Source organism: Nothoprocta perdicaria, unplaced genomic scaffold, assembly GCF_003342845.1.
Source record: "Nothoprocta perdicaria isolate Ctin4 unplaced genomic scaffold, notPer1 scaffold_414, whole genome shotgun sequence".
In the NCBI taxonomy this organism is placed as follows: Eukaryota; Metazoa; Chordata; class Aves; order Tinamiformes; family Tinamidae; genus Nothoprocta; species Nothoprocta perdicaria.
In genome coordinates, this window is record NW_020455660.1 from 120,084 (window position 1) to 138,195 (window position 18,112).

Consider the following 18,112-nt stretch of genomic DNA (forward strand, 5'->3'; position numbering starts at 1 on the left):
AGGGAACTTTCTTTGCTGCTGAACACAGTCAGGAACCTTTTAAAGTAAAGTCATTACTTTAAATGTGAGTGCCTGTGACATGAATTGGCCATTATTCATGCTGTTTAATGGTTAACATACCTGGGCCAGTTTGGGGCCATCCCCTTTACACACACCTGGGAAATGCCCCTTGCCAGAGGCTGTCTCCAACAGGCAGCATGGAGGCAGGCACTGTCTTCTCTTGGGAAGAATGTTTTGGCAGGTAGACGTCAGCCATACTAGGTCACACAAAGGCCAGAAAAGCCTTGCCTGGCATGGAAAGAATAAACATGGGCCTGGTGATTACAGCACTCAGCAGAGGTAAGGGAGAATCTCTATAGGGTGTGAAGAGCCCTGCTCCTCTGTTTTAAGTAAATACTCCCTAGAAGAGCCAGCATAGCAAAATGACTTCTTGGAATACAGGGTAGTCTGCAGCCTGGTGCCTTGGTCACTCTCTGTAGAAGGGAAATTCCCCTTAAGCAGAGCAGGCAATTGAACTCAAGTTTCCCATATCCTGGATTAGTATATTCCCTGTGATATGACAGGGATGCAACCTAAATCCATGGCCATAAGCTGCTATGTCACAATGGCCAGTAACAATATAGGGACTCCTGTAGTGAGTAAGCGCTCAGGAAATCTTTACAAAGGAAGACCCAGAGGAAAAAAAAAAGGGCAAAGACACTGTTTCCTGAACAGTATTTTGCGGCAAACTTTTGGCAAAACTGCTTCATGCTGTGGAACATGAAATGTTTCTGAGCACACCTCAAAGTAAAGCTTTAGGTGTGTTAGGACCTGCACTTGGTGCACTCACAAATTTTGAGCATGTTCTGGTCACGCCAAATATGGGCTGGACATGCCATTTTTAGACTGAATTTCCCTAGTCCTTTCACAGCCATGAACATCCCTTCACTTTCCATGCATCCTTCAGCATGGAGGCTGTGAGACAAAGCAGGACATCCTACTGTCACAGGGCTGCTCCAGCCCAGGCCATGGGCCAACCACCATGTGGAGGTTAGGGAAGCTGAGACCCTCCTTGCTCCTGTTCCACACACCAGGGCTGTGCCTGGGGACCCCATGCGGGCACCCCTGTCCCCATGCAGGCACCCCATGTGGGCATCCCTGCGACACCTCTGCGGGGCAGCGGGCACAGCCCCTATCCCCATTTCCCCTCGTTTCCCCATATCCCCCGTTTCCTTCCCCTGGAAGCCGCTTCCAGCCTCCCGGCGCCTGCGGCTGCCGCCGAGGCGGCCCCGCCGCGCGTGCCCTCGCGGGCGCCCCCGCGCCAACCGCCGCCCTCGCGGCCGTTACCCGCGGCCGTTACCCGCGGCGCGGCGCGGGGCGGGGGCCGCTCCCCTCGGCGCGCGCCGGGGCGCCCGCGGGGCTGCGCCCGCTGACGGGCCGGAGCGACGGGCGGCCGCGCGGCGGGGCGGGGTGACCGCGGCGCCTCTCATAAGGCCGGGGCGAGCGCTGGCCGCGGGCTGGCTGCGCTGCGCTGCGCTGCCCGGCGGCGCCGAGCATGCAGTGCCTGCCGGGGCTGGTGCCGGCGCTCAGCTCGCTGCTGGGCGCGCTGGCGCTGCTGCAGCTCTCGCTCTACCTGCGCGTGCCGTCCCGCTACGGGAAGCACGAGGAGCGGCTGGCGCGGGCGCGGGGCCGGCTGCCCGCGCGCTGCGCCTGGTTCCTGCAGGAGCTGCCCTCCTTCCTGGTGCCCGCGCTGCTGCTCGCGCTGCGCAGCCCGCCGCGCCTCGAGCCGCTCGGCTGCCGCCTCCTCTGCTGCCTCTTCGGCTGGCACTACTTCTACAGGTACCGCGCGGGGACCCCCGTGCCGTGCCGCTGCCCGCCCGCGGGTCGAGCCCGGGTGCCGTGAGCGGCCGGGGAGCGAGGGGTGGTGCGTGATGCGCTGGTGCTTAGCTCAAAAGTGCTCCCCGCAAATCTGCCCGGTGCCCAGCGCTGCGCTGAGGAAAGCTGGAGCCAGGCATGGAGTTGGAGTGTTGTGTCCGGGCACACGCGAGGCGCGGGAAGGAGAGCCGCGGTGCCCACCCACAGTCACCACCGTGGGAAGCGGGGCCGGGACAGGCCGGGTGCCAAAGGACAGCACGGATGCAGGCAGCGAGCGAGCGCTAATGCCAACGTGGCGGGCAACTAACGAGAGCAGCCGCTGGCTTTCGCCACCACAGCGCGTAGGTTGGGTCCTCGCGCCCAACGCGTTATTCCCACCTTAGTATCCACGTAGCGGTTTCTCTCGGTCCATAAGATCTTCATATTCAGGAATTCCCCCATAGGCGATGTCAGTGAATGCTGCAATGCTTTGTCTTTGCAGTTAGCTCTGTGCTTAATGCCCAGGAGCTCCCAGGGAGACTAAGGTCTGCGGTCAGTGGGACTTGGTTCTGAAGCACCTGGAGTGGCACACAGGGCTAGATCTTCCTGCCTAAGGAGCTGCGTGCACTTTATCTTCTGTTGCACTTCCATTTCTCCATGGACTACTCTCATAACGAGTTTTATTATTATTATTATTATTATTATTATTAGTTCATGAAAGAGTTGACTTTTCACAAGTGGCATATGCACGTGGCTTTGCTGTGTTGTTATACAGCAAGGTGCTGGCTAACTTATAAAGGAAAACTTTATTTCTGAGCTGGCTTGCCCTTTTCAACCCAGTTCCTATTTTTATGTTTATTTTCTTTGCCAGAAATATAAAGCATGCATATAAGAAGTGACCAAAAATGATTCATCCATCCAAAACCATCTCAACCAAAATTAACGTATTGAAAATCCAGCTGCTGTGTCTGTGGAGCTCGGAGACAGATAGAAACCGTAGGTTGCTGTAGGTAAATTCAAAACAGGAGTGTGGGTTCAGGTGCTAAAACACAGCAATGTTACAGAAATTTGTGATATGATTAGTGTTGTTTTTTCCTTTTTTTTTTTTTTCCATCTTTCCAGTTAGCTGGAAGACACTATCTGTGGCACATTGAGCTCCTACTTAGCCAGGTGTGTTAATTAGATGCAGTCATCTAAATTTAGGTACTTTCGTTCTCCCAATCTCAAGGATTGTGATGGCTTCAGAAACACAGAAGCCAATGGCCACAACTAGATGACTGATAGAAACGTTAGGCTTCTCTGTGCTTCATTTGTTGGGTCAGTGGCTCTTTCCCAATGTTACTGCTCAACTTAGGCAGAAGCACTGTGTTTTCACACATTTTCTTAAATAGCTCGAGGGCTTCTTCATCTTTGATGTTTCTTTCCTGAAAATTCTAGGTCTAGGTAACAGACTATTTTGATTCTATTAGAGTGTAACAGTATTGTGATACAGTTACTCAGGTATTATTTTATTATGTGCAGCCTTTTCTTGTACAAGCCGTTCTGAGACTCTGTTTAATCAATTCATATATGAAATATTATATTAAAAGTTAGTGTTATATTATTAGATAGAAGAGAAGCCAAAAGAACAAACGAGGAGTTTTTCCTCATTTTACTTGCTAGTCCGTCACCATATGGTATTTGAAAAGATGGTTGGTATTTAGAAATAACAGCCAAAATCTATCATGATATTTTAAAAATATCTTATCAAAGACCTTTAATAGAAATAACAATCACAGAATGGCTGAGGTTGGAAGGGACCTCCAGAGATCATCTAGTCCAACTCCCCTGCTACAGCAGGGACACCTACAGCACATGGCACAGGGTAAAAGAACAATACTTTATTTTTTTTTCAAGTTTTTTAAAAACAATCATTTTTAAATACTTTCATGAATATACTTGACTGCAAGTATAATCAGTAAAATGTATAGTTCATCAATAATAAAACTACATTTGCTTAATGAATGTAGCCTACTGTAGTTTTTTTCTTTGGAGTTTTTCAAGTGAGTAAAGCTGTACCCCTTTTACTACTGACCATCTCTGACATCTGTATTTAGGCACATTTATTTTTCTATGAAAATGTCCTCTTTTGTACAGAGAAAAGTTACTTCATGAATTCTTGCAAAATTGAGTGATGTCTTTCTCTCCACAGGGACCTTGGTCATTCCTACTTGTGTCACGCCTCTTATACCAAACATCCGCACACAAGAGAAGTTTTGCTTAGATGTAGGCATGCATGAGAGAAACACAGATTTTCAATGGATTGCTGTGCTGTGATCTATTCTGCCTTCCTCTTCTTTATGGCCAGCTGTGCTGAACCAATAACTGGCATTTGGATGAAGCACGTGTTTCAGAATTTCTTCAAGTCTTGACTTGAAGGCTTCAGGAGATGGAGAACCCATCCTTTTCTATGGAGAATCCGCTGTTTTCTTTGTAGCTCAGTCTCGTAGGTCTTCCCTATGGCTTAAATAAGACTTTTTTTTTTTTTTTTCCCTGAATTTGGCTAGTCTCAATTTCCTCCCAAAGGTGCTCGCTATTTCTGTGCTAATTTAAAGCACCCCATATAGTATGCTTCAGTATTCTCTTACCATGATGTCACTTACATGGTAATCAGATCATCTTTCAATCTGTTTGTTACGGAGCTGTCAGGACGTCCATCTGCACCAGTGTGATCCAGATAATACAGGAGCACACGATCATATTGCTGATTAATTAGTTGCTGCACACGATACGCTGTTTATGCTGGATTTATGTTTTTTTCTGGCAGCTTTGTCAGCTGTAGGAGGAACAGAAACGGGCTGATCTGACATAGAATTATAGTGGTGCTGACACATGATACTTCATCCAGCATGAAGTCTGACAGGATAAAGTTACCTTTCCGTAAACTTAGGAACAGGTTTAAACCTGCAAAATGACTTTGTCCTGCTTTTGCACATGGTGTCATGTAGCCTGAATGATCTGAGGAATCCTGAAACAGATTTATCATGTTACTGAGCTGCAGCTGAAGGTCTTCACTGCAGAACATTTTTCCTTTTTTTTACCCCAGATAATTTTTGTAGCTTTTTCCTCTTCTCCTTTCCTATATCTTTTCTGTAATTGAGCATAACAGCATCAAATGTACAGGATCAGTGCTGGGGTAGCATTTCTGGAGACAACATCACCGTCCCATTCCTGTGCACTGTTCCTGTCCTTACAGTTCAAGCTGGTGGTTTTTGCCCTGTGAGTTTCCAGGCTGCTCTGAGCATCACTTCCACCCTGGTGTCCCTGCTTTCCAAGATTAAAACATATTATTTTGGGGGGATGCCCTGTATTTATATGGGCTGCACTTGTTTGATTCAAAAGTGCTTTTTCTGGATGAGCTCAGTAAGGCTGTCCTACCCACACAGGTATTCACCCTTGTCAAGAACATGTGCCATCTGTTGATTTTATCAGTGGTGGTTTTATCATCACTGTCAGAACATTGAGGACCATGTGAGGTGTAAGTACCACCACAGTCCTCTGCTGGAAACCCCTTATGCTGAGGCTGATGACTCCTCTTTCACCAGGACTTTGCAAGACCTCTCCATTTGCCTCAGGCCCAGCGTGCCGGCTCTGGCACCGGGGCTCCCGTCCAGCCCACGGCAGCAGGAGCTGGGAGACTCACATCCCAGCAGAGACTGCTGCCTCAGCAGGCAACCCCTCTGCTAGCACCACCTCATGTGCTGGGACCTTCTGCCCCAGAGGGTGCAAGAGGGAGGCCTTGCCCTATGTCTAGGCCCCGGAGGAGCCAGTTTCCCGTTGAACGCAGCAGCGGCTGCCGCTAGGCAGCAGTCTCCCTCTTCATGGCCAGCGCGGCCCATGCGCTCCCTGCGCCTTTCCTGGCGGGGTGAAGGCGGCGGCTGGGGCTGCTGCTTGTGCTGCTGCTGCTCTGGATGTGCAGGAACGGGGGCACTCCCAGATCCCATCCCCTGCCTGTTTGTCTGCCTTCCTCGAGCTTGCCAGCTCTTCATCTTGCAAATGTGCTCTTTATTACTGCTGCACGGCGTGGATTTAATAAAATCCAAATGCCTTGCAGTGCTAAAGCAAACAGCTTATAAAAATATGAGCTTCTTACATCTGTTTTAGGTAAGCTTTAGCTTCTTCACTTTCATGAGGGTCAGGGCAAGTGTGATGGTAGGGCATCCAAAACCAATGAGATGGAGAGGCAGAGGGAAAGGGGGAGAACGAGAGAAGCACTTACTGCCAACTCCACCATCTGTATATGCAATCCCTAGGGAAAGCTGGCCATGAGCTGAGAGTGATGAGCGGCATAAGATGTATGTAAAGGAATTCTTGTGAGAAATGTGGTTTGTTAATGATTTGATTGAAAATGTGGTTTGTAATATAATCTCTTCTGTAGAGGGGCTGTGCTGGATGAGGAATGCCAGCTGAAGCCCTCAGGTGACAGGGAGAAGATATTTTATGGAATTCCTGTTTTGCAGTCCAACTTTAAGAAACAAAGGAGGAGAATAAAATACAGGATGAAAGAAAGATATCACAACCAAATTTCATATAAACTCTAATGCTGCATTCCTCTTAGAATGGAAGCAGGCAAGAAGGGAAAAAGACGGATGATGGAGAAGAAGAGATGCCACCCTGAGCAGTGGTGAGGATGAACTCTTGCCTGGGTGAGCTACAAAGCATGAGCTAATCCTGGAGATGTTGGAGTGAAGGACGCAGTGCTGCATTTAGTTCCACTCTGCACCCCACAGGAGCTGGGGCACCAGCAATCTAAGGAGGCATTTCAGTTTCAAATACCATCTAGAATTATATTTTGTTATTTATTTTACTCTCTTGAAACTTTATTTCCAGTTTTGTAATCAAGAGTGTAACTCTTTACTCTGCTACCATAAAAAGTAATCTTTAAATTTGCTGTTTTTATTTTGAAGAACACTCAAGTAAATCAGACACACATTAAGCAACTGGAACCCCCAAAGCTCCTAGGGGCACCCATCTGGTGTACCTGTACTTAAGTTTGTACAAATTGAGATCTTCCTGAAAAGATAAGGAAAACTAGATTTTTTTTTTTTTATGGCAAAAGAATGGGAAACCAGGAACATTTGAAAATGATATCCCGTGTGTGATTTTCATTTCACAGATCTCTCTGTCCACTTCCCTTCAAAACTGAGCTGGGGAGGAGAAAAGAGCAGCTCAGCTGTCCAGAGAAATGTGTATGAGTTTAAGTCCTGTAAGAGTAAATGTTAAATAAATTTTGCTCATAATTTTTAAAGGTATTTCATATTTGCACCGTGCACCTTTTTTTTTTGATAAAACAAGTAGATATGTAAAGATTACATTAAATTTGAAGTATAGATTGCTAAATGGGACTCTCCTTGCTAATACTGAATATGATCAGACCATATAATAACACATAGTTCCAAACGAGAAATTATTTTTCTTCATCAAAATAGTTAATTTTGATCCTTTCATCTTAGAATGTCATTTTCATTAAGTGTCAAGAACTAAAGATGTTTCTAGTAGTGGTCTCATGAAACCTTTATCACCTAACACCATTTATCTCCCAATACACAAACCACAGGTGTCTGACAAGCAACTAATCTTATTCTCTGATTTGCTTCACTTCAACGTTTTGCAATAGACTAAAGTTTCTTGACTCTTCTTAGGGCTACTCTGGCTATAAAAAAATACCTTTATGTGATTTATTGTGATGTTCAGACCTATCAGTAACTCTAAATCAGACAGCGACACCCCTAATGTAGGCTGGCTGTTCACTTTACCTTGTATATATATTCCATACTCCCCTATCAATCAGTTTAACTTTTTGCAACTTGTTCCCACAGGTTTTAGTAATGGCAACTAGTTGATTGTCTTCCCAGCTAGGAGCAAGGAAAGTTCTATATATACATTCTGTTTTCCTGAATACAGCCTAATATTTTAGAAAACTGTAGCTGCTGCCCAGCACAAAATGTACCCGCATAATTTTTCTGCGTGGTATAGGAAGAATTTCCATAGAGATAACTTGCACTTTTATATCCCTTCACTGCTTTCAAAAACACATGTCTGTTAACATTATATTTCTATATGATGCCTATATATTTGTGCTGTGTTATTGCTACCAGTGAAGATTTGTCAGAGAGCTTCACAATACTTTATAATTTTGTAGTTACCTCTGAAATTTTCTCTCCAGAAAAACTTTGCTGTGTGCCATTCTCCTGCTGTCCATTCCCCATCAGACCTCATATTGTGTCACCTAAGACAGTAATTCCCAAATCTAGTTGTTTGAGAGATTGGTTTTGGTTCTATTTTTCCTACCTGTGGAAAAAGAGATACCTGCCCGTTTTCTACCTGACAGTATTCAGGCTTCCTTTAAAACACTGCATTGTCACTCCTATTTGCCTATCATTGATAAACACATTAAGGTTTGGTGGGTACTCAGCCCCAGCCCACTCTGGAGAGAGCTATTCAAATAACAGCCCCTACATCTGCCCAGAGAGATGAAGTCCCAGCTGCAAGGCCAGGAAGGTGTCTCTGACCTTGCCTGTGTGGGGTCTGGGCCAGGCATGGAATTACAACACTTGGAATCCTGAGAGATCAAAGTCTTACTGAAAGATGCATCCTGAGTGCTGCCCTGCATATGCCACTGAGCTGGGCAAGGCTGATGAGGAGGCCAAGATCTGAATTTGCTTTACTGCATTTCTGCTGTTCATATTAGAAAAGCAGAGTTATAAAGGGCTATACTAAAACATTAAATAATATGCAGGAGTCTTAGTAAGAGATTTTGCTTTAAAATAATATTAGTTCTGCCAAACAAAGAAATTACTTGCTTTAACCATGGGATTACTAATGGCTTAACCCCTCTTTTAAGTAGGAAATAAAAAGCAAGAAAGAGATGTGAACATTCATTTAATATGTTCATCAGGAAATTTTGTTGTAGACTTGGTTCTTTCAAGGTCCACAAATCTCTTTGCTTGCTTGTTTCCTTTGTATTTCTTAATGGCGACCTTTATGGCAAGAAGTAGTATTTTTTTATATAGCTGCCAAATATAGTCAGACAAAAGGGCAAACTTTAACAAAGCCCTTGTTTACCCAAAAGCTTGTATGCCATCTCCCACTGCCAGAGAGGCCAAATCAGAATAAAAGTCTATGAAATGACCTTCTAATATTGCTGACAGTAATACACCATTCCAGGTGCTCCATCTATTGAATCTCCTTTAGTTTAAGTTATATTCTTAGTATCACTTTCAAAATTAAAGTTAATTTCCTAAAGAATAGTTATGATGAAAAAATACCTTCTCTTCCTCTAAATGTTATTTTAAATGTGTGAGGTAAAGTCTTTAGTATGGCCGTCCTTGCTGACTTAGATCAAATAATTAAAATACCTGAAAATTATGTGCATCCACACTTGTTTGAACAAAGGAGCTGTGTTAGTCTTTGGCAGCCACTCAGCTGACATTGTAATTATTTTGGAACATCTCATAGATATAACAGTAGCAATGAAACTGAAATGTTCTCTTATAAAAAACCTATTCTAATACTAAAACTGGGTTAAAATATTATATATGAGAAGGTAGGAAAAGTCAACATATAGGAAGAAAAATGTATACTTTTTTCTATACATCCAAATTCAGTACTCATTTTAAGAACAGCAAAATTTTATCTAGCACTGCTCTTTTAAAATCCCATTCTCTACAGTTCTGATACCTAAGGGCCAGCAGAAAGCTCTGCCAGTCTCATGAATGTACACTGAAATGTCACCAGCAGTAGCAATCAGAAAAAAGATCACTCACAGTTGAAGGAAGTGACTTTTAGCCTCCTCCTGCCTAATTCACCTTTATGAAAATGCAATAGAGTAGTAACAGCCACAGTCAACATTTACCATATATGATGCTGCTTACAATTGTGCTAGTTTTCAACAGCTTAAACCAATACTTTGTATGCTAAGTTACTGCTTCAGAGAAATGTGATTAGAAAAATGTCGCTGTATCAACGTGTCTGCAAAGACTTGAGTTGTGCTGGAAATATTTGTTTGTTTATCAGAGATGCTACACAGCAGATCCCTTCCTATGCCGGACTGTGCAGGAGCAGGTCCTGGGAGAGAACGAGAACCTGTGGTGCTTTCTCAAGCTGGTAAAAATGACTTGGGCTGCTTTACTAGAAAGCCAAATCCCCTTAAGCTAGGCCTTCATGTTGTTGTTTGGGATGGGACAGAAAGACTAATGAGAGCTCTGACCAAGCTAGCTTGACTACTCAGAGCTGCCTAGCCACATTAGTGTGGTCTCCTGGTAGCTACACGTGCAAATACCCCTGGAAAATTGTTCTGAGTTGTCCTTCCAGTGACTGTGTGTCATGCATCCAGGGCTGGACAATGTATATGCAGCTATAGAGCTATATAAAAAAAAAAAGCTGGATTTGCATTATGCTACTGGGTTGTGTTTGTTTGCTTCTTTTATAACCTCTTAAACAAAGAAGCATTAAAGCACTCATGCTTTGAAATTTGGCCTGGATTAAGGTTACTAAAGTGGTGGGATGTGTCTCTTGCTGTTCCCAGGAAAAGCAATCCAAACTTGGCAGAGCTGTTTCTGAAAAAATTGTACTGGTATTTGCTCAGGGACATAAAGTTTGCCAGTTAACATCTCTAAGGAGCCCACCTGCACTAAGCAGGTTCCTCCGAGGCTATAAGCAGAACCAATATGTGTGACTCTTTGCAATCCAGCCAGGCATTCTCCAGGCCAGGGATGGAGGGACAAGAGTTGGACTTTTCATTCCAGTCGTACTTGTGGCTAGTAGGGTACTCAACAGAGAAGAAATAGTCTCCCAGAAGGAGTCCTGGCAGCACAGGCCAGGAGAACACAATCTGTCTTGAGAAATGAGTAATACTGTGTGGCTTACAGTCAGAAATAGAAGATGGGAAGAGATAAAAGGAAAGTCAGGTAAGCGCAGTATCAGGGTAAACACAAAGAACATGGGACACTTCAATGCTGACACTTTCTATACTTTGTGTGTTTGACTTAGCAACTTTCAATGTTAGGGAATTTTTAATGTAATGTTTGTGCTGGGAGGGAGCAAAGATGACTGAATCAGAATCAGACTAGAGTAGGTCTTCAGAGTAAAAGAAAGTAAAATATTAAGTCCTCCTATCATTTTTAATATGAGCACAAACTGAGGACATGAACTAGCTATTTCAAATATGTTTCTTTTTCATATGTATGTACTACCTTGTATTCCATGAAGTCATACCACTACAGAAGGAATTTGGATTGCTACTTTTCCAAATATATTTCAGCCAGTGTACTTCAAAATGTGCATCTAAATGTTTAGAAATGATAATTTTTAATGTTCACATTATTTACCTTTCTAAAAATAAAACAAATTTTTGGTTACCAATTATAGAATTTGATGGGATTAAACTACTAAACTAAAAACTAAAACTAAACTACTAAAATAGAAGGGTATGTCTGAGATCCTGACATATAGTGTGAAGATACTGCAAATTACTGAAGCATGAATGGGGTAGGTATTGAAAATGAATCAAATTGAAGATAGTAAATGTTGAGACCCAAAACACATACCTGTGCAAATATGACCTTAAGCTCTTCAATCAGGGACCTGACTTCCTGTCATTTTCACACATGCAGACTGGACAGCCATGTTTTTGTTGGTGATTTCTTTTGCAGACTTACATAGTCTACTGGTAAAAAATGATTGCACACATCAATATACCTTCAAATACAGCATGGGCCCCAAGAATTTAAGTTTCTCACTGCTTCAGTTGCCTTACTGATATATCAGAAGTGCTATATTTTGGATTTCAGATTTGTCTTCCTTCATAAATCATGTTCATCCTTACTGCTTTTGAATTAATTTGAAATATAGATTTAACTTAGGACACAGCTTTGTCTGACAAGTGGGATTTACTGAGACATCATGTTTTTAATAAGACTAGACATCTGTTTTAACTATGCTGAGAGTGTAAGACTGCCAGAGATGAAAAATAACTTTTAATGTTGAAATTGTTTAGTTAGATATGTTGTTGAATATGCCCAAGGAACAAGCCTATTAATAAGGCTTGAATATTTTCGTTGCAAGAATTAGGCTCCAACTTTGGTAAAACAAATGTATGTAGTGTTTCTAGCCACTATGGCTGTATGTAGTGTTCCTAGGCACTAGGGTTATGAAGAGGACTTTTGCAACATGCAGCAGGCCTGAACTGCTGCAGAGGTCTGTTGCTGAATCTTTCAGCTTCTCAGGGCATTTCACTTCATGGTAACAAATAAGCAAGAGGATGAACCAGTGCTGCCCTTCTGAACATCATGGGCAATACAAAAGAGTCAAAAATCCTTCTTCCATGATCCTGTGCATGGTGAAAGATAAAAGTACTATCAGCAGAGGAAGGGATTTGAACTGTTGCTGATAGGGACAACTATAGAACAAGGCTATCAAGAAACCTATCAAAAGATAGAAAACTATCCAGAAACATGAGGACCTCAGTTTTCTCATACATGGATTTTTCTGCAGCAACACATAGTTTACAATCTCCAAGTGTTTCACAGCACAGAATAAACAACCACATCACTCGTGCTGAGGGCAATTCCGCTGCTCTGCAGCTGGCTCCCACCTCATGTGCTTGCGTCTTTCAGTCTGTATCTGCCCCCCGTCGCCCCGTAGCTCTTACTCTGTGACCCCCATGCCAGGAACAGCGGCTTGGCGTGACCAGCAAGGCAGCTGTGGGCCTGCTGGCTGAGTGGGAGCAGCGAGCACGCTGCCTCGTGAGCGCCCAGGAGTCCACACACTCCCTAGCTAGGGCCTGGCACTGGAACCCGGGCCCTGCTGGGTGCTCGGCCCCTTCCTTCCCCACACAAGCCAGCTGTGTGAGGATGCAGGGGCAGGGAGAGAGGAAACCTGGGGGATCTGCCCCTCGCCTAAGGCCAGAGGCGGACAGCCTTGCTGCTGGAGTGAGTGGCCTCTCCCTTGGCATCTCTATAGATCATTGGTCTCATATTTTCCAACTATGCAAACAATTTATAGCTTACAGAAAACTGCAACTATAGAGACTGTGCAAAGACAATGGAATTCAGGGTTAGATAACACAGGAAGTATGGTGCAGTTCCATGTACAGCAGCACCATACTTCCTGTTCCATGTACAGGTCAACATAAACCAGAGTAATCCTGTGTCATTTCCAGCTACGGGATCCAGATACGGAGCTGCAGAGGGGACAGTGACTTGCTTGGAAGCCTTAGGGGTGCAGGCCTGTTGCTGACGATAAACAGCCATAATTGCACAGAGAGAGGGATGAAGGTGAATGCACCGCAATGAAGGAGATAAAGACAAAGTGCAGTGGGAGTGCTGCAAGAGATACAAGTTTTAAATGGAAAAAAAAGGTATATGAAGAGCCATAAAAGAGCTGAGAGTCTAAGGAAGGAAATAAAAAGAAAGGACAAAAAGAGGAAGGCATGAAGCTCAAAATGGAAAAAAAAAAAAAGCAGGAGTGTATACCTGAAAGAAGAGAAAGAGGTAACTGCTAGAGAGGAAAAAGGCAGTAAAGTATCTTGTAAGGACTACTACCAGTGTCATACCTCTCCAAGAACTTTCTCAACAGATGTCTAGTGTATGTCAGCAGGATACATTTTGATATGTAAACCTTTGATGAAGGTTTAGTTTCGGAGAGGGATAGCTTACAAAACATTTGCCTCTCTTTGGTTGTTGCTCAGCCACCTGCGGACTACTCATGGAAAATGATTACACTTTCTCCAATAAGCACATTTTAAGAGCAAAAATTTATATACGCTCAGAATTTGTACTGCTTTTCAAGTGGATGTATCTTTTTGTTCTGCTCACATTTTGAGCTCCTGTGAACTCTTTGAACTCTCTGCTCCAGTGGAGCAGTGAGGTTTTCGAAATGCTAGCAGAGTGTCTCGTTAAGTTACTCTGGAACATGTTTCATGCCTTTGGCAGACACCCATAGTTTAGCAAAAGGAACAAAGTGATCTGTCTTCATAAATATCAAGTGGTTATTTCTGGAGAAGAAAAGAGTGAGATACCTTGGTGAAATATACACTTTGGCTGGTGAAGCCTTAGACACACTATTGCTTAGATAAAACAACAAATATTCTCATAATTTTAAGCACTGCTGCCCTTTAGATACTCCCAAGTAGTCGAGGCAGGCATGAAGCACTGTGGAACCTGTACGTTTGCCTCAACCACAGTCTATCTAGTCAGGTGGACCCTAGCCCTGTGCTGCACCTTCCATCTAAGCCCAAGACCAAGTTCAGCCAGCGTTTTGAAGAGATAGCTGACTTGGCATTAAGCTCAGTTTGCAGCCTGAGCAAAATATTTTCCCTGTACTAGTTTCTTAGCTATTTCCATATATCTTTCCTGTACCTCGGTTTCCCTTCTCTCACCAAGATAGCTCCAAGTTCCCCTTCTAGGCAGTTCTTGGCCATACACAGCTCTTTAATTTTCTACTCATTGCTTTGACCTGTAGGAATGAAATTAGTTAGAGCACAAGAGAGACCTCTATGAGTTCCAGTATGCTATAATGACCCAATTTGTCACAGACCGGGACTGCAATTGCAGAGCAAATTACATAGACATAGAAAAGCTACACAGAAAGATCAGTCTAAGGATGTCACATGTGCACCATTCCTGAAATGCTTCTCAGTCTTAAACATTGCCAGTGACAGAGATTCCTTCAACCATTCTGCCAATCTGTTACAGTGCTTCACTGTCCTTTTCTAATGTTGAAGATAAATTTCCCATGTAGCAGCTTAGGCTAATTACATCTTATTGTGCTCTCAGTAGACAAGGAGTATGTTTCATTCCTTTCTCTGTGCAGCAACTTTTCATATAGTTGAAAAATGTTATAATGTCACCCATTGGTTTTCTTGTAGGTTAAACAACCCTAAGTTTTTAGTCTTTTTTTTTTTTTTTTTTTTTTTTTTCAATTTGTCCTACTTCCTAGACTGTTAATTTCCTCTGGCCTGCTTCCACTTTGTCCATATCATTTTTTGAGATGCAGAGTTTATCTGGACACAATTTAATTGAAGTGCCTATTATCACCATACAGAGTGGAAAGATTACTTCAGGTTGTTCTGCAGATTGTCTTCTACATTTGGTTGATCTTACCCACATTTAGTATTTTGACACTGTATTGGCATTGTATCAAACCTACTCTTTTAAACTATGAAAACAAGTTGTCAGAATTACTGTGAACTGTAGCCATTCATGGTTTGCTCAACATCTCCCAGAGCTGCGCCGTCCAACATATTAAGATTTTTTTTTTCACTGCAAACCATTTATGAAAAAACTGAATAGTACCAGAGAAGTCTTTTACATAATCTGACTCACAATATCCTTCTGGTTTGAGAGTAAACTATCAAATATATCAATCAGATAGTTATTTATCTCTAGATATCACTTAAAATAGCATCCTTTAAATCAGTAATACCTGATTACTTAGGAGTTTGACAGGTGAAACGGTGTAAAAAGTTTTACTAAGGTCTTATTCAGGTCAAGACATGGAATGTCTTCAGCTGCTACTTACTTTTTCCCATAATATATCCAATTGGTGTCAATAGCTTCAGGCAACAAGGCTGTATTAAGAAAATAGGATTACCTAAATTAAGCGTAGAAATGAGTTCTGGAGTTCTGCCTTCTGCTGCTGTAAACATGTAACACTCCCAGATTAGGATGCTGTTGTGGGTATGAGTCTTTGGCTTTTTAGACAGAAGAAATCCATCATGTTTATACATCTTGGACTCTAGTCCTTCCCTGGGTAATGGTACTGATTCCAGCAGTAATCTATACACAGGCAGTAGTTCCTTTACTTTATTAGCTTCACTTTTCCATCTTTGGTTATTGGAGAGCAAAATATTTGAAAAACAAGTCACAATTCCTCCAAGTAATTTGCCCAGTTTGGCAGGTGATGGTGAGAAAGATTTTAAACAGCTGCCGAGCTCTTACAAATTCCCTTTTAGTTATGAACACTCAGTCCCTTTTTCACAAATTATAGTTCAGCTTTCATCCAAATTTACTTTCCATATTACAAATGAATGTGCCACATGCTCTAGGTGTCCCTGCTCGAGCAGGAAGGTTGGACTAGATGATCTCTAGAGGTCCCTTCCAACCTCAACCATTCTGTGATTCTGTGATTCTGTGATTCTATCAATTAGGAGAAATTGGTTGTTAGCTAATAGCAAGCATAAATAAAATAATATTTCATAATTAAGGGGATTTAAAACCTATTTGGTACTGGTATCAGAAACTGAAATATTTGAGAAACAAATATACAAATATAAATGTGTACTGATTGTAGTTTACTTATGTAGTTCGTTAAGAAGGGCAGGCGGGTATTTGCCAGAAGGCTGGCCAATCTCACTAGGAGAGCTTTAAACTAAGCAGGAAGGGGGAAGGGGAGTGTCATATGGACTGGGGAATCAATCCTGTAAAACCTAAGCCAATGGATATCCAACAGGCTTACGGTGGTGGGGAAGTACAGCTAGGGCATGATTATAGAGGATCCTCTCTCATGCYTCCTGGGAAAAGTTCAGCCTCGATTACCTGCCTGAAATGCTTATACACCAATGCACGAAGCATGGGGAATAAGCAGGACGAACTGGAGATCTGTGTGCGGTCCCAGCACCACGATTTCATAGGAATCACAGAAACGTGGTGGGATAGCTCTAATGAATGGAGCGCTGTCATGGAGGGCTATGTGCTCTTTAGGAAGGATGGTGGAGTTGCTCTGTATGTGAGAGAGCAACTGGAATGCATGGAGCTCAACCTGGGAGTGGATGATGAGAGGGTGGAGAGCTTGTGGGTAAGGGTTAAAGGGCAGGCCAACGTGGGAGACACTGTGGTGGGTGTCTGCTACAGGCCACCTGACCAGGAGGAGGCGGCTGATGAGGCCTTCTACAGGCAGCTGGAGGTTGCCTCACGGTCGCAGGCCCTGGTTCTCATGGGGGACTTTAACTTCCCTGACATCAGCTGGAGAGACGGCACAGCGAGGCACAAACGGTCCTGGAGGTTTCTGCAGTGCGTCGATGACAACTTTTTGACGCAGGTTGTGGAGGAGCCGACGAGGAGAGGTGGGCTGCTGGACCTCGTACTAACAAACAGAGAGGGCCTTGTTGGAGATGTGAAGGTGGGGGGTAACCTTGGCTGCAGTGATCACGAGCTGGTGGAGTTCAAGATCCAACGAGGAGGAGGCAGGGCAGTAAGTAGCCTTGCCACACTGGACTTCAGGAGGGCCAACTTTAGCCTCTTCAAAGACCTGCTGGGAAAGATCCCATGGGCTAGGGCTCTAGAAGGAAGAGGGGCCCAGGAGAGCTGGTTAGTTTTCAAGCGGCATTTCCTCCATGCCCAGCAGCAGTGCATCCCTATGCGTAAGAAGTCAGGCAGAGGGGGCAGGAGACCTGCGTGGATGAGCAGAGAGCTCCTGACAAAACTCCAGGAGAAGAAAGCAATATATAGAATGTGGAAAAAAGGACAGGCCACTTGGGATAAATACAGGAACGTTGTCAGGAAATGCAGGGATGCAACAAGGAAAGCCAAGGCACAAGTGGAATTGAATCTGGCACGGGATGTTAAGAATAACAAGAAAAACTTCTTCACATTCAAATATATCAATAACAAAAGGAAGGTCAGGGAGAACGTGGGTCCACTAGTGAATGGGGTGGGTACCCTGGTCACGAAAAACACGGACAAAGCAGAGCTGCTGAATGCTGCCTTTGCTTCTGTGTTTGTCAGGGGCAGCCCTCTAGAATCCCAAGCCCTAGGTACACACAAAGAGAGCCAGAGAGAGGAAGGCTTGCCCTGGGTAGAGGAAGAGAGGGTCAGAGAGCATCTAGGGAGCCTCGACACCCACAAATCCATGGGCCCTGATGGGATGCACCCCAGAGTGYTGYRRGAACTGGCAGATGTCCTAGCCGAGCCGCTCGCCATCATCTTTGGAAGGTCCTGGAGAATGGGGGAGGTGCCAGAGGACTGGAAGAAAGCCAACATCACTCCGGTCTTCAAAAAAGGCAAGAAGGAGGACCCGAGTAACTACAGGCCAGTGAGCCTCACGTCCATCCCCGGGAAAGTGATGGAGCAGCTCATCCTGGCTGCTCTCTCCAGACACATGGAGCAGAAGAAGGTACTCAGGAGTAGCCAGCATGGATTCACCAAGGAGAAATCCTGCTTGACTAACCTGATCACCTTCTACGAAGGAATATCCAGCTGGATAGATGAGGGCAGAGCGGTGGATGTCATCTATCTGGATT

At 44.0% G+C, this 18,112-nt stretch overlaps 1 protein-coding gene across 1 annotated transcript in view; it reads left to right on the plus strand.

Moving 5' to 3' along the window:
* The first annotated feature begins 1,534 nt into the window (after positions 1 to 1,534).
* The window catches only part of SRD5A2 (steroid 5 alpha-reductase 2), a 29,578-nt gene continuing 13,000 nt past the window's right edge, over positions 1,535 to 18,112 (plus strand). The window contains exon 1 of the mRNA XM_026045899.1: positions 1,535 to 1,818. Within this exon, the coding sequence (XP_025901684.1) occupies positions 1,535 to 1,818 (284 nt within the window). The remainder of the gene's footprint in view (positions 1,819 to 18,112) is intronic.